General features: G+C 47.7%; 1 protein-coding gene across 13 annotated transcripts in view; it reads right to left on the bottom strand.

Moving 5' to 3' along the window:
- Foxn3 (forkhead box N3) overlaps positions 1 to 17095 on the bottom strand; it is a 375406-nt gene that overhangs the window by 93439 nt on the left and 264872 nt on the right. For all 13 annotated transcript variants that reach the window (XM_038338247.1, XM_038338239.1, XM_038338237.1 and 10 more), the window contains one exon: positions 6056 to 6120. In XM_038338247.1, coding sequence (XP_038194175.1) covers positions 6056 to 6120 — 65 coding nt within the window. The remainder of the gene's footprint in view (positions 1 to 6055; positions 6121 to 17095) is intronic.

Genomic DNA, 17095 nt, shown 5'->3' with positions numbered 1-17095 from the left:
GACTAGAAGTTCAAGGTCATCCTCAGATACGCGGTGTGTTTGAGGTAGACCTGGGATGCATAAGAGCCTTCATCCCAGAATAAATAAATAAAGGGAACGGCGCAGGTCAAAATGGACTAACAGACTCTTGGAAAAATGGAACTTCCTTGTGTTTTTTTTACTGAGTGTAAAAGCACGCTCTAAAGCATACACAAAAAACTAGGGGCACCACAGAGCACCCCTTTAACCCCACCTCTAAGCAGGACAGCCACAGACTATCACTGCTGCTCCATAAAAATCTTTACTCACTACAGAACAAAAGACAAACAATGCCAAGAAACAAAGGGCTTCCTCCTCCAAACCCAAGTCTATCCTGGGCCAAAGAGGACAGAAGGCAGCGAGCACTGGAGGGCAAATGTAGAGGGGCCGGCCCCCCTTTCTGTTGGAGTGGAGATTTTTTAATGGGTGTGCCTGGGGGCAAGAAGCAGATTTATTCGAGAGGTGAATTCCTCCTTTGCTCTGTGAACTAAAGAGTCAGCCTGTGGAAGAGATGAAAGACATCAGTAAGCCCAGGGCTGGGAAAGTGATGGGGGCGGAGGACCAGACAAAACCTGAGATGTGGACCCTTGAATGACAGAACTCAGTGCCCTGGACCAAATGGTCCCCAAATCCTCCTGGGTGCAGAAGGAGATGCTGGCGAGGCTGGCGCTCAGCATGGAAATGCAGTAGAGTGTCTGGAGTTGATTGTAAGAATGTTTCTCCTTGAGGATGGAGAGAGTGAACCCATGGGAGACAGAGGCAACAGGCAGGTGGCTCTATCATTAAAGACAGCGGCCTAGGAAGGGATTGATGCTGGTCTTGAAGAGTGAGTTCACAGGAGAGAGAGCTGCCAAGGGTGAACACAACAAGCCCCTCAGGGGTGGTAGTGGTGGTGGAAAGGTGGAAAGGTGGTTAAGAGCAAAGGCAGCTCTTACACAGGACCCGGGTTTGATCCCAGCACGAACAGGGTGGCTCACAACCATCTGTAACTCCAGTTACAGGGGATACCCTCTTCTGGCCTCTGTGGGCACTGCACATATGTGGTACACATATACCATGCAGGCAAAACACCATACAAGTAAAATTGAAAATGTCTTTTTCTGGTTTTTATTTCTCCATGGTGTGTTCCTATCACTGTGCCACCACTGTCACGAAGCCCTTGTCAAGGCGGGATCACGAGACGTTGAGACTTTGATTGAGGTTGTGGGCAATCTCTCTCTCTCTCTCTCTCTCTCTCTCTCTCTCTCTCTCTCTCTCTCTCCCTCCCTCCCTCCCTCCCTCCCTCCCTCTCTCTCTCTCTCTCTCTGATTTAGCCTTCCTTGGTTATTTTGCTTTAACAACAGAAATCGGTCTAATATGAGGGTTAAGCCTACTTTCTTAGGAGGCCAAGCCAGGACGTCTTTCCAGGTTGTCTGAATCTATACCATACTGCTTCCTGACAAGCTGGGAGAGCTTTGAAATCTGTGTTGTTGGATGACTGACTCTCCAGGCAGCCTGAAAGCACACTGTGCCCATCTTCTAGGACCCACAGAAGACGTCTGGCCAAGGGAGACACTTCTTCCATGGTTCACTTTAATCTATTGTTTACAGGACAAGTGGCTAGGACAGATCAGAGCTGGTCCAGAGGGATGTTCCTGAACCTACAGTAGAGAAAAATGGAGTCTGGGTTTCGTCTTGACTAAAACCATGGCGTTTACTGAGGACCAGAGCCTGGGGATGTGACTCAGAACCTGAGTTTTCTGAGTAAGTCACCCCTGCGCCTTTTGTGCCATGAGATAAGATCAAATGGGAACTCCCTCATGGATACAGCAGTAAAACACACGGCGGAGCGACAGCAGCAGATGAAGGCTGTGGGATGGGTGGGAAGACGTGCACGAAGCCAACACAGAACGGGACAAATTCCAGTGCCCGCAGATCGTCCTCATGCATGGTTTACTAATGGCACATGCCCTTGTGCACACCCAGACACAGCAGGCATCTGACAGCGAGGGAACCAGTCTCTTCTCCCCATTGGCTGTTGGGCTTGTGGCAGCTTAATCCTGATCCGTGCACTGAAAATGCCTCTAAGGACTTCTTGCCATTGCACTAACTTATCCTGTGGGCTGTCAGCAGCCAACGGAAAGAAAAACCTGCGGTGTGTGACAGAATTTACTTTGCTTCATTCACTGCATGCTAGGGACACAGAAGTAGTAATAATAATAATAATATTTGATGATAATAATAATAATAGTAATAGCGACCCACTATTAGATTGAAGAAGGAAGGTGAGGGGAAACCAGAGGAGGCAGGGTATCAGCTGTTGCTAGAGGAAGTTTGAGAAGGAGTTCTTGTCGGTGCTGACAGCTGCTGGCTTCTTCTCTAGATAGGCTGAGTGGCTGAGACAGGCCCTGGGCCTCCCCTGGGCAGCTTTAGCCAGACACAAAACTGAAAAGAGAAGCTCACAGATCGTGGGGTGTGTGTGGACGGGCGTAGGAGGCGCTTCTCCAAGGACACGCGGCGCTAAAGCAAGCCAGGGTGATCAGCTGGGTGCAACTGTAAAGTCAGCAGCTTCTCCCTGAACAAAACTCTGGCAAGTTCAGGAGCTATGAGGCTCAAGAAGGGACAAAGGAACAGAAATGGCAGCAGGGAAGGTCAGGCCCAGCTTGTACCAAGTTGTAGCAGAAGGCAAGAAGCTAAAGGCGGTGGAGGGGGATGTGTCTTATGTCCTCTTAGGGCAAAAACATCAGAGGCCAGAATAAGGGGCAGACCAGAGTGAGAAATATCCTTAATTACGAAACACAGACTCATGAAAATAATTCAAGCTATGGTGACATTTAAATGAAAGAAACTAAATCTAAGCTTGCAGTGTTTGGGGTGGGGTGGAAAAGGAGAAACCTCTAACAAGACTTTATTCTGCTTATTAAGAAAAGAAGACATCTCTAAGTTAATTTTTTTTTTAATTCAAACACATACAGACTGTAACATGGGAACTTAGATACAGGCTCTTGGAGACACCTGCCAGCTGGCCACTCCTGCAAGCCTCCGAACAAGACCCACTTGTGTTTAGATGTGCCCCAGGTCCCTTGTTAGACAACAGACTTGTCCCCTTGTGCGGCTCTGCTTGGTTTCTATTGTACAAAAGCTGAAGGGCTCTCCAGTCCGTCGAAACTGCTAGAACACTGAAATCATTTCTCGCAGCCTAAATGGCATTCAGAATAAACACTGTGAATTGATGAAATGACCAATTATGTGAAGTAGCCCTGCCTGGTGTAATCCAAACCAAATCTTCCCCCATTATCCTCAAACTGGGAGGTGACTCGACAGCCCAGACTGCCTGCGATTTGTGAGCCAAAAGACGGTGCCACACTCGAGGTCCAAGGAAGACCTTGAGCACTTCTGGCTAATTCTTCCTATTAGTTTTATGCTAGAAAATACCAATAAACTGCTCAACGGCTCACAAGCCAAACAACTGCTAAGCAACCGAAGGCGGCTGGTTCCCTGCCGTAACTGTGATGTCGGTTTAGTCTTCAGCATCCCTTCAGGCTCTCACTCCCAGCTATTCCCCCGTAGAGCAACCTAAGTCCCTGACCAAGTTTGAGCTAGCCTGAGCTACATGACACTACGTAAGGAAAAAAGAAAAAGAAACTCTTTCTAGACGAGGGGGTTAGGGCCTTGACTATGACACTGGGCACTGATGACTGTGCAGCTGCCACTGGCCACATATTCACAAGGACAAGCCACTGTCACTTCACAGTGACTTGTGCTGGCAAGCACGCACAGCATTAGGTGAATTCCTGTGCTATTTCCTCCTTACAGTAGTTGATTTGAATATGGTCAAGGAGCACCTGACGTGCCACATGTCCAGTACCATGTTCCCACTGTGCTGCCCTTCGGGATTTCCCTCTCTGGAAATGCCACATCTGTGAATCATACAGACACACACGTACGCACGCACACGCACGCACACACGCACACCTCTTTCTGGTTTAGGCCTTGCTGAAATGTCACTTCCCCAAGGAAGTGATGCCCCCTCTTCTACACACTTCCTGCCAAAAAGTGAGCCTCCTCTTCTCCACGTGATCCAACTGCCTGTCTTCAGGGTCCTGCATCCTGTCCCTCACCCACCACCCTGGCTACACAGAATCTCTGAGCCTGGATTCCTTCCTGGTCTGATATGGAAAGAAGAGGGAAAATGTGTGCACATGGCTGAGAAAGCAGCACCATGGCCGGGCACGGTTCTAACTTCTTTGCATCCCTGTATCTTTAGGTGTAAACTTGCTGGCATTAGCAACTTTAAAACAAAGATCATTTGGGAAGATTCCCTTAAAGTCTGAAAGAACTCTTTTAGAGTAGAGGGGGTCTCAAGAACTCTAGATGAGAGGGCAAAATGGTAAAACCATCACAGAAACAAAGATGTTAGCACATCACTGCCCACAACCCCAAATTTACAAAGATTCTTATGGTTTTCAAATGCACAATATAGAACACATGCACACATTATATTCAACTGAATGTAGATCCCATGTACATCTGAAACCTGTAGTGGTTTAATTCCCAGTTTATATAGGAATAAGGGCATTTTTAAATCATCAAGAGAAAACAGGAAGATACATCCGCCCATGCAACAGAACCCACTACGCTCTATCAGGCATTACCGACCCTCTCCGTGGTTTTGTGTCATAGATACAAATCAAAAAACCTGATCCCCACAGAGTAAGCTTACCTAATGTGGAACAGAACAGACTGAATCCTGTAAGAAAAAGCTCCAAGCAAACAAAACCCCACCTCTAAAAATAACCCAAAGGTTAATGATACCCATGCAATTACTTTAGCTCTACATTAAAAGGAGAGACACCGGTTACAGTGAACTTCACTTGAAAAAAACCCAAAGGGTGGCCCAACCATTGCTCCTAATCTTAGCAATTGTGTGTCAATTCCTTCCCTTTTCTTAGTCATTTAGGGCACCTATGATGGTTACAAAAGTAAAATTTACTCAACTGTATCTGTATTAAGAAAAATACCCCCAAACCCTCCGGATCCTAGTTTCATGTGCTATTGAAAAGCCTAAAGCTGTGTGGCCCATGAAACAAGAACTGTATCTCCCACCATTGTTAGAACTACTCCAGAAAAATCAATGGTAGACGCCTCTTCTTAACCACAGGAGTGTCTGACCCCTTCATATACGAGGCTCGCTTCAGTGTACGCTTTCGCAGACAGGCTGAACAGCCGCCAAAGGCATCAAATCCCCCATCCTGCAACGGCACAGCTCTGAAGCTCTTGGCGCACACCAGTCTACTCACTTTCCCTGTCTGTGCTTCCCTCTCGTCCACAATTCCTGCATGAGTTGGGGTGGGATAGTCAACAAGGACTGCCTAGTTTACACACAGAGCAGACACCCACAACAGCCATAACCCAAAAGTAACGTCTAAAAGAAGCAGGCATACATCATCCGTTTTCAACCATCCCTTCTCCAACTTGGACAGTGCAAAGCAATTTCACAGCAAAACTGGAGGTGAAAGACAGTTTGGATTCCTTGACAGGATCTAGACCACATTTGAGGATAGGTTGGAACACAGTTCCCCGGTCGATGACACTAGATGACCAACTGTCCCCAGAGCATCAGAACAAACTGCAGCCAACCTTCCAGGTACGCAGGCAATGTTAGGAGACAACGGGGAACAAATGTATCTCCATGACGACAGAAGTGTCAATATACCCAAACCAGCTGGGATCGTCCCAGGTATCAGAAACACATGAGAGTTTGCTTTTATCAACCTGATGTGCACTACTGTGCACTACCGACACATCCAACTGTCACTGTTCTAACTCCACCAAAGAAACAGCCCTGGGATAGAGGCCTGGTTTCAAACTCACAATTCCCAGCCACCGAGACACTTGAGCAGGAAGAACTAAGAAGTAGGCATTCAGACCCGGGGTACAGTCACACACCTCTCCAGAGAGCCACTACTAACCAGAAGTGAGCGCCCCGACAGGCACCGTGCACAAAGAAGGAGGGAAGGAGACGAGGGAACAGGATGTGCTGTTCCTAGACACCTACCTTGCAGAAGGGCTCCGTTTCTCTTGAAGAAGGTACTGCCTGGCCAGATGGGTGGACCTGATGTGCTGGAAGAAAACACAGATGTGCATGAGGTTTGAGAACCAGGATCCACCTCACTCCCCGGGGGGGGGGGGGCCCTCTCCTTGGCGGCCCCTTCTCCAAACTTCACACATGGCGGCCTTGGAACCTTTCCCCAGGCATGCTTTAAAAATAATTAGGTTAAAAACGAGCTTTCTTTCCCCACAGCAAAACCATCTGTGCAAATGTTCTGGTTATCGTCTTGGACAGGGTCACAACTGGCCATTGAGAGAGCATCTACAGGCCACCGGCAAATGCATGTGGTTGGGGATTTGATTTAGTGATATCAGTAAGCTTGTTGGTGTCTGCTCATGAGCCCATGGGTGCCCATGGATGCCCGTGGCAAACAAGCCTTGTCCATGTCTCGTGACTGAGCATGGCTGCTGGCTTCCTGGTTATACATCAGAACTGGCCGGCAATATACCCGCAGTGGCTTTTCTTGCCATCTCCCCTACCAAATTCTCTCCACACAGATGTGACTTTGATCCACTCCTGCCCTCCCTTCTGTTGTTTTGCATCTTGTTTTCAATTTCTTGGCTTAAAATGTTGCACTCCATACCCCATAAAACACTCTGCAGATGCGCTGCCACCCACATTCTGGTGACAGCAGAGGCAAGAACATGAACGAAATCAATATATCACTAAGGCGCTCACTGCATTTCTAGAGGGGCATTTTCACTGTCTAAAGACAGTCAGTGAAAAACTTTATAGCCACCCAATCTTAGTAAAAAAACCCTTCGAGTGGAAAGGGGTTATCCTCAATCAAGGACTAGCTTAAGATTAATGTTAGAAAGCCCTCGGTTCACAATGCTAGACATGCAGGCCAAGGGGCAATTTAAATTACTCTCACCAAAACAGTATATGGCAAATGATGTTGTTTAAAGCAGCATCAATCATATTCAACATTTAACAAATTAAAATTGGCCAGAGAAATACATTTGTAAGTTCATCATCCCACACATGTGTGCCCGCGCGCATACACACACACACACACACACACACACACACACACACACCCCTGAATAAATACAAGAACGCTTCAGTAGTCAGTTGGAGTCTGATTGCAAGGGATACAATACTGTTAACAAGGACAGGAGATGCCAGTGGCATTCTGCCTGCCAGAATTTCATTACCAGAGGTACAAATATTGTCATAGCTATAGGGACACGGGGCATGATTGAGGAGGAGTTAGGAAAGAGAAAAAAGCTACCACATAAGAAGGCTATTAAAGAGCATGATAATGTCAGACGTGCTTGCAAACATGGGCACTTCCTGTTTCACTGCGCTTCACTTTCGCACGCCTTGCTAAGCTCCGGGTTGCTGTTTGTTTTGTTTTCCTTTTGAAATGAATTACAGGTCTGCGCACCATGTGGAGCGACTGGATCAGGACTGCTGTCCTCTGTTCCAATGATCCTTGGCCTCTTTAGCAACAAAGGAACTTTAAATTGAGGTTTGTACATCTATCTGTAGCAATACTGCAAACATAACTGACTGCACATATGCAGTATGAACCTAACGTGTATATGCACTGGGGCTCTAGCGCAGCGCCTGCTTTACTGTGGAGGCCTAAGTGGAACCTGCAGACCTGAGGAGTGCATGGCCCAGAAACCTGAATGCTCACAGACCTTTCTCTTTTATTTTGCTTTGGATCCTCTATACTAAAAACAATCAGAAGTAGTGTGTTTCCTCCAGTCCAGATTGTCAGCCCTGGCAGGCGGGGCTTTTGGGTCACAAGGGGGTGGACTGGACAGTAGCAGATCCAGCTGGGGACACGGGGCTGCAGGACCATCATGGCAAGCTGATTTTTCTCCCATGCGATTCCTTTCTTATGGCATTTGGGGGCCTTTTAAGGCTCAGTCAGGGCGAACAAGGTGCGTTAAAATGTTTAAGCTGGCCTTTAGCAACGCCGGCGAGTTCCCAGAACCCACCACCTGCTTTATTATAAAGATATAATAAAGCAGGAAACAGCAAGCTGGCTGCAGCCAACACTGAACTGGCTGCTCCATAAAGATATTTAAAAACTGAGGACTTCATTATATGGAGGAGTTCATTGCTTCTGGAGAATTCAATAATTGAGTATTACTGCAGAAGCCTGAAGATCCAGCTTACTGCCACCCAAATCTCCTTTTTATCCTGACCTTGATTTGCCTGAAAACTGAGTAGATACGCAGGACAGAGGAAATATGGGGAGCTGAGGTCAGATAAACCCAGTGGTTTTAGATAAGGAAAATTCGCTGTATGATGGAAATCTCCCGGAGGATTTCTATAGCACTCTTCCAACACCTTAAATCACTGATGGGGATTCTGTGGCCACTGGCTCTGCTGTCCTTCTGGGTCGTCCTCAGGAGGTGGAGGGAGGTCTGGCCCAGCATAATGCCTGCAGTGGCCCCTTGCTGTCAGTACCTGGTGCATTCAAAAGGTAGGCGGTGTGTGTGTGTGTGTGTGTATTACCAGCAGTTAAGTAAGCTGGGCATTCCCCAGTGCCATATTCCACAGGCCCCTTTATGATTGCTAGGGATTTGAGGGTTTGTCTAGTACCCATTGAGAGCTGTGTTTGTTGTTACAAAGGGCTAAGGAAAAGAACAAAAAGCCTAATGAAACTCCTATCTGTGACCTCTAAGAACTTAACTGTCATATGTCCCTCTGATGCCATCTAGAGAGACTGGGAACGCCTGTAGGAAAGCTAATGGCCCTGGCTCCAGCTGCAGGCTGGCAAAGCACAAACTTGATTTTTATTCCTGCAGCTGGAGACATCCCTGGCTGATTGGCCTTTAGAGCTCAAAGTTAGTTAAAAATACATCCAAATGAAATTACTTAAAAATGCATATTAACAGCAAGCATTCACAGAAAATAGTGGTGTGATATCTGTGAGGGGCTGTGCCCTCTCACCCCCCTTTTCCAAATCAAGAGTGGGGGGAAGAGTGATACACACATGATAAAAACAGGCTCCTGAACCTTGTCCTGTAAATACAAGTGACTGCCGAATGTCGCTGCCACGCAAAATGGCCAGGAAGGGCCCATAACTTGGGGAATTCTAATTGTCTCACCATGGTTTCCACACTGCTGATCACTGGAATAGCAAGTGGCCAACTTTTCCGTGTGGTGGGCAAAACGGAGATCACCTTCCGTATGGGAGTGACCACAGTCCTGGGACTCAAGGGACTGTAAGCCGGGGTTAGCACAAGAGCAGACCTGGGCTTCCGGTGTCTGCCTCGCTCCCTTGCTCATCCTCCAGCTTTGTACCTTCCCACATAGAAGTCTTAGCCATCCTTCCCCATGGAAGGTCTTTTGTTAGGAATCTCTCCCAGGCAAAGGCCCGGGCTAGAAAAAGCAATCTGACTAACCATATGTGGAAGACAGTGGGTTCCTATTAGCAGAAACAATACAAAGCCCGCACTGCAAATGTCTCATTTCAATAATGTGCAAACAGTGACCTTCAGCACTATCAGCCTTACCAACCCGGTGACAAAGGAAGCAGGCCAACAGGTTAAGAAGGGCCTTGCCTGCCAGCCAGAAAGTCTGTCTCTGAACTAGCATTTCAGAACACTGTTCTGCTGAATGTTGAGCCTGGTGCTAAACCAACAAAACCCAAGAGAGGCCCAACAGCTCCCCAACAGCACACCATGTATCCCCCAGAGGCCCACAGTATTCAATCACTTCTGGACCTCGTGTTCTTTTATGTACCCCCAAGAGGATGCTGGGAGTCCACAGTGATAGAGCCCTGAGGTGTAGTTCTTGGAATCTGCCCTACACACATGAGCTTCAATCACTGTGAAACTGGGGTATCTTATAAACCCAAAGCTCAAGCAGCTCTGATAGGACCCACCACTGCATTCACCAGTCCGGGCTTTTTATGTGCCCAATGGCAAGCAGACTGAGAAGCCTGCTCTTCTAAGGTCCCGATGCCAAGCATGATCGACTGCGAAGAACAGGATGCTTCACCATGGAGGAAATGCGAAGGAACGTTAAATGAATGAAGCCAGCAAAGAGGACCAACACTGCAGAGAGTGTGCTTCCGTGATGTCCTCAGAGCGGTCACTCAGAGACAGAGCAGGAAGTGGGTTGCCAGGGGTGTGGACTGTGGTTATTTAATAGGCAGAGTTTTGGTCTTGCAGGGTAAAAGTTCTGGAGACTGAGCACACAATGGCTCCAGCACTCTTAACACTACAGTGCCGCACACTTAAAACTGGGTAAGCTGGAAGGTGCATCATGCCAACACCTGCTTTACTGGAGGTTGCAGAAACTGATGTACAAAAGTCACGGGAGCTAGAGCAAGAACACCAGGCATGTGGAGGGACACAGAGGGGCTCCAGGATGGGTGACTGACCAGAAGCCTGGCGTGTGGGCAGGAAGACAGGGTAATTCACACTCTGTTTGACCTTCCCGTGCTGTTCACCAAAATGGCGCACAGCACACTGAAAGGCCGGCTCAGCTTTAGTCCTCATGATGGCCTGAGCTTGCCTGCTCATCAAACACCTTAGCAGTGATGCCTACTCGATGTCAGCACTGGGAAGGGCGTGTGAAAGAACTCGCAGGGTTTGTGCATCCTCCATTGAATGCCTTGGGGGGGGGGGGAGTCAAGAGTGTACACACACACACACACACACACAATTCATTAGTTGTATACAGGGGGACACCAGCGCAGGCAATGCGCTAGGTCAAACCTACCTGAGGAGAAAGAAGGGGGGAGGGGACAGGAATGGAGGGAGGGAGGGAGGGAGGGAGGGAGGGAGGGAGGGAGGGAGGGAGGGAGGGAGGGAGGGAGGGAGGCAGGCAGGCAGGCAGGCAGGCAGGCAGGCAGGCAGGCAGGCTGGTTCAGACCCTAACACAACCCCTGAGGGAAGGATGTGATGTACCTGAAATGTATGACGTAGTCATTAGGAGGACCTAGGCAGAGATACAGACACAGAAGTTGGGGATAAAATCACCCCAACTGTCAGAGAATCGTCACTTGAAGCATACGCAAATGTCTACAAGCCTCAGAGCACCCTCCACACTTTATAATATCTCGTTATAAACCAGGAGCCTCAGCCAGGTGGTGCTGGTACATGCCTTTAATCCCAGCAATTGGAAGGTAGAGATAGGCGGATCTCTGTGAGTTCCAGGCCAGCCTGGTCTACAAGAGCAAGTTTCAGGTCAGGCTTCAGAGCTACAGGGAAACCCTGTCTCGAAAAACAAAAATAATAATAATTAATAATAATAATAATAATAATAATAATAATAATAATAAGAAGAAGAAGAAGAAGAAGAAGAAGAAGAAGAAGAAAATAAATAAATAGTAAAAAATAAAAAACAGGAGCCTCAGGAGTCATCACAGAAGAATAGGAGGAAAGCTAGTAAGAGCCACAGGTAGTGGACAGCTGCAGGAAAACTATTTGCTGGACATGACAGGTCTGTTACACATGGACTCACAGCAGCTTGGCTGCGTGTGCAAGGTCAAGCCAGCCAAAGTGCCAGGATGGGTCAGGGAGGGGCACATGAAGTCCCACTTCTAACGGAAAGGCAATGATGGCTACTGGGGTACAGAGAGTCAATTTTCTTCAGAGATGTGGCCTCAAGAGAGGCTCCAGTAGTCCTGTACCCCGTGCATGCAGGCAGCACGAAGTGAGCAGGCTCAGTGGGGGAAACAAAAACAAAGAGCACAAGAAGTCAGGACGGAGAGTGGAAAATGGGGGGAGCATACAAGAGGAGCTGGAAGAAGGAGATGGGGGAGGAAGCTTAATCAAAAACACTTTATATGCATGTAAGAAATTATCAAACAATAAAAGATTTTAAGAAAAGTAAAGTCACTGAAACATAACCTAAAAAAAGTAAATCAAATGGGCGTGTCTGGACATTAAAAGGAGTCGAGGCAGGCAGCTGGTCCTATCTAAGGCGGAGTGAGCAGGGCAGGGGGACAAGTGCCCCTGCAGATCTCCTAACCTGCCCAAGCCTCAACTGTCTGCTTGTGAAATATGGGGCAAGTGATCACCTGCAGCATCTAAGAATGAAACAGGATGAGGCGTCAAAGAGAGGGGCTCTGTAAACCACAGCGGTCCCCACTGTCATCCTGATTCCAAGAAATCTGCAGTTTGGAGAAGTGTCCTGACACACTCGAGGCCACACAAGGCCACACAGTGACACATGAGACAGCTGTGGCTTGGTGCCCACGCTTCCTCAAGCACCCTGGGCTCTCTGAATTTGGCTCTTTTCTGCAATCCTGTGACAGATGCGGGCGCTTCTCTTCTCTTCCTGAAGGATGTTTTGAGAGTTCCCAAATGCAACTGGTATGCTAGTCCAGATACAACCCATGGTTTTAAAATATCGATGGCTATAGGAACTGCTTGAGAGACACCTCCTCCTCCAAAGAAACTTAAAACAGGACAGGTGGAGACCTCCCAGGGCTGGTGAGTCTTCCGAGGTTGACAACTGTCAGGGCGCAGTCACTGAAGTGGTCAGACAAGCACCATCTGGGACCCCAGAAAGCATAAGCCACAGAGTAGCAAGATTCTCCGAGGGCAAAGCACCGATCACTTTATAACCTAAGCAAATGTCATCACAGACCAGCCTACAGATGGCCCCGTGTGCCATGACTGCCCATGCCCTCATATGACAACAGGTGACAGTGGCCCTGGGCCAGATGAACTCTCATTTTTTTTTATATCAGCAGTGGCCGGCCTGCTCACGATTATCAATTAAAGGGTTTTTTTTTTTTTGTTTTGGTTTTTTTGGGGGGTGTGGGGAGGAAAGAAGAAGAGAGGGAGGGAGGGAGGGAGGGAGGGAGGGAGGGAGGGAGGGAGGGAGGGAGGGAGGGAGGGACGATGGGCGATACACTGTATTAAAGTTCTATCAGATGGATGGACTAGAGATTTGGTGACGGTAGAGAGCTGGGATGTTACAGGTCTGTAGCCAAATTCTCTTGGTTCTTTAGTCCCTTAGTGGCTATCCCTTGTCAGACCCCTTCTATTTGATAAATCCTTTCGGAAAGAACAGACTGAACACTTGCTTCCAGCAACCCAAAGTCTCAGAATCTTGGTGGGTAGCATCTAAGACCTTAGCAGGGTTTGCTGGAATGTGCCTCCCTGATATTCCCACCAATGTTTTAAAAAGCGTCTTGCTATGATGACTTCATCAGACTTCTGCCACACTGAAACATGCTATTTGGGGCACCGTGAGAATCTGTGTTCCAAGGGACCAGGAGAGAAATCTCCCAAACCTTGCTCTTGGGGTTTTTGGGCTCTGGAATTAAATTTCTATTGTTTTGGAATTGCCTAGCTTAGGAGATTCTGTGGGAGCAGTTCAGAGAGGGGAAGAAAATGGAAACCAGCCGCCGTCCACCCTCCTTCCCCATCCCTCACCTAACAGCACTCTGCCTCTGGTTATGTAACCTCTCCACTGTCTGGGGCATTGTCGCTTTAAAATTTAGCCTCAGAACACTCTCAGCCCTTTTCTTTCCAGTCCTTTCTGCCGTCTTCTGGTACTCTGCTAGGAACCCCGGGTTGTCCTTGGCTTCTGGAAGTGTCCTCGTGACCTCGGCCTTCATGTTCACATAGCAGGTCCCCACACTTCCATGTCTGTTCCAAACCCTCTCGAGTGTGAGGACACCAACCACATTGGATTAGTGGTCTACCCTACTCTAACAGGACCTCATGACAGCTAATTTCATCTTAAACCAAGTCATATCCTGAGGGACTAGAAGGTTAGAACATTAATCTGTGGATCTGTCGCTGTTCTTCACGTGGTATCTTCACCGCCCAAACACAGCACACTTGTGCTTTTCTTGCCTTGAATCTTTACGGAGTCACTACAACACTGAGAACTCGGCTGGTGACTCAGATATTGGCTAAGGGGCTGAAACTTTAAGCTTGAAGTCTGCATGCCTCATATAACAAAAGAGAAGAAAGTAAAATCTGCATCTGGTGACTATTTAAGAAATGTTCCGGGCCACACCCCTGGAGTCTGACACTGTCTCCTCTGCCCACCCCGTCGACTCTCCCCAAAGTCTCCTGCACTTCCTCTGCCTTTGCAGCCCCATGATTCCGTGTCCCTGAGAAGTTCTCCATAACAGTAAGAAGGCCTCCCCACCAGGCTCTCCCTCACAGCCACTTGCTCTGCATAACTCTTCTATATCCTCGCCAAGCCAAGTGGGCACACTCTCACCCCAAAACTCCTCCTTATCCTCGCCAAGCCAAGTGGGCACACTCTCACCCCAAAACTCCTGCTTCATGTCAACAGGCATTTCATTTTCGTGCGTCTTCTATATAATGAATTGCTATGTAATTTTTCATCTGAAAACTTCAGTGCACACAGAAACAAGAGGTGCCATCAGCGCTGTGTCCTGCTGCCACTCAGAAGCCCTGCCATCCTTCCCCAACATCTTCCGCCATTCTTCAGATGCTGCCTGGGCGGGTCTTTAAAGCACACAGACCATATCTAGGACTCATCCGAGCCCATCTTCTTTTCTGTCTGCCCTTGTCCTGTGTTCTCAGTAGGGCTCCCTTGCCTTTTAGGGATCAACCAATCTCAGACCCCGGCAAGGTATTTTCCAACGACTTCTACCCGTTAGATAATCTCTCTGAACTCTTCTGGCACTAAAAGTCTATCCCGCCCCTCAGGGAATAATCCACAGTTCCTACTGTCTCTCTTCTTTATACCTTTCATTCACTCTTCAGGTGTGTGCTCATCATCCAACAGTGATTCCCCACCTAGAGGTAGGCTAGGGGCACTGCACACAGAAGACAGCTACAAAGGGAAACAGGAATGCTGCTTGCATCTCCCTAACACAATGGTCAGACTTTAAGAATTAAAAACAAATCTCTAGTGGTGCTATCATTAAATCTTTTACAAAGGATCATGCCTAGACTATGTCTTCTTCCCCGACGGTCATAGAAACATTCTTTGAAAAACGGAAAGAAAATTATAAACCTCATCACTGATGGTAAAGTAATGAGTGAGATGATCTTGAACTCGTCTTTTCTGTGATTTCTTGATTACCTAAGGAATATATAAATAACTAGATAAGAGCATGTATATTTTGGGTAATACGGAAGGCCTGTTTGGGCGTCCTGAAGAAGTCCTGTCTAAACAGGAGGCCAGGTTTCAGAAGCGCCAGCTCAGTGTACATCTTACTGAGCAGTAGCAAAGGTGTTTATCATTATCTTAGAGCTACACGTTTCTAATTTTACATATGAAAACCATGGCATCATTCAGCAGAAAGCGCATTATTTGCATGATGTATTTGCATTTGTAAAACACCCACATTTACTTTTACTGCTTAATGGGCCCCGTTTAAATGGGCCACTCTACATAAATGGAGTACACTGGTTCCCAACTCAATGGTGCTGATAAGAAAACTACTCCTTTTAGATGCAAATGAACCTACTAATCACAACTGAAATGGTGGCAGAGGAGAGCGGAGCAGCTGTTCCTAGAACTCCAAGTCTAAGGCCAGTTGGTTCCAGCTTAAGCTCTGGGGCAGCCTGGGATTTCCCCCAGAAGACATGTGTCTGCAGACTTTGGGGATCAACTCCATGTTTTCCAAAAGAGACAAGAGATTCTGCGAGTCCACTGTGCACATGTGGCCAGGCCCATCCATGTCAACACACCAAGGGGAAGCACAGAGAAAAGGCGAGGTCCACACAGGTAAAGAAGGTTTACGTTATTACCAAAGCCTCCAGACAGCCTGTGGGTCTCACTCCTAACACGTCCAAAACAATGGACACAGCATGGGGTTCCTCAAAGAATCAAAGGCTAGGGAGGTGGCTCGATGGGGAAAGGGCCATTGAGAGCCTGAGTTTGGATCCCCATCACTCCAGGAAAACACCAGTTATGGACAGATGAGCCTGTAACCTGGGGTGTGTGGGGGGAGTGGGGAGTTGGGGGTGACGGACAAGTTTACTAATGCATGAATGAAAAAGTGAAGTGCAGTAGATACATGAAGAAATAATCTTCAGTCTGAAAAGGGAAGGTCATTCTGTAACACAGATAAACCCTGAGGACATTCTGTTAAGTGCAATGAACCAGTTACATGAAAGACAGATTCTGTATGAGTCTGTGTATCTGAGGTGCCTGGAGTCATCAAATTCAGGGACAGAAAGTGGAATGGCAGTTGGCTGAAGGGAGACAGGTGGAAGAGCCCTGGGGAGTGGCTGTTCGTGGCCACTGTTTCAGTTCTATCTGGGGACAGTAATTCCAGAGGCAGAAGACGGCTAATGACAGCACAGCAGTGAGCAGCTACAAACTGTCACGATGGTCACGTGACACGGTGTGCACTTGGCCATGCTTCAATAGATGACAAATGATAGATTACAGATAAACAATGATAGGCAGAGATGGACGATGGATGATACAAGGTAAACACAGACGGACAGATGAACAGAGCTAGACGGATAGGTAAGTGGAAGATGGGTAGACACAATTTACATCTTGAGCAGCTCCCCCAAAGAGGCTTGGTTCCCAGAGTCTATTTGGAAGGCTAGCAAAGCCTTTAAAGGAGGGAGCTGTGTGACGGTGTGCCTTCACTGGAATTATGGAACCCTGGGGTCCTTTCTACTTCGTGGCCCAAAGGTGACAACTTTTGCTCTGCCACTTGTCCCCTACCTTTCCTCGGGCCTGAAAGCAAGGGGCCTATCAGTCTTGAACTGGAACCTATAAAAGCACAAACCAAACCAAAATAAACCTTCTCTCTTGATACGCTGATTATTTCAAGTTGTTTGTTATAGTGGGAAAAGGCAATAAATAATGAAGCAGCCACTTCCTAAGAAGGCCGGCAGCTTTGCTCCGCTATTGCTAGGCTCTGGAAATGAGACCTATTCCACACTGTCTTCAATTGCTCATCATTCACGAACCAAACATCTCCTTACACTGAATGTGGACATGTCCCACAAACAGATATATAGAATCGGGGACTCTAAGATGTGTCAAGAATGGCAGACACCTCTGAATGCTTGGAAGGACTGTCGCTTCTAGATCCCTTGATGACGA

This window comes from Arvicola amphibius, chromosome 7, assembly GCF_903992535.2.
Source record: "Arvicola amphibius chromosome 7, mArvAmp1.2, whole genome shotgun sequence".
In the NCBI taxonomy this organism is placed as follows: Eukaryota; Metazoa; Chordata; class Mammalia; order Rodentia; family Cricetidae; genus Arvicola; species Arvicola amphibius.
The sequence above is the reverse complement of the archived record's forward strand: the minus strand, read 5'-3'. Positions and strand labels throughout refer to the sequence as shown.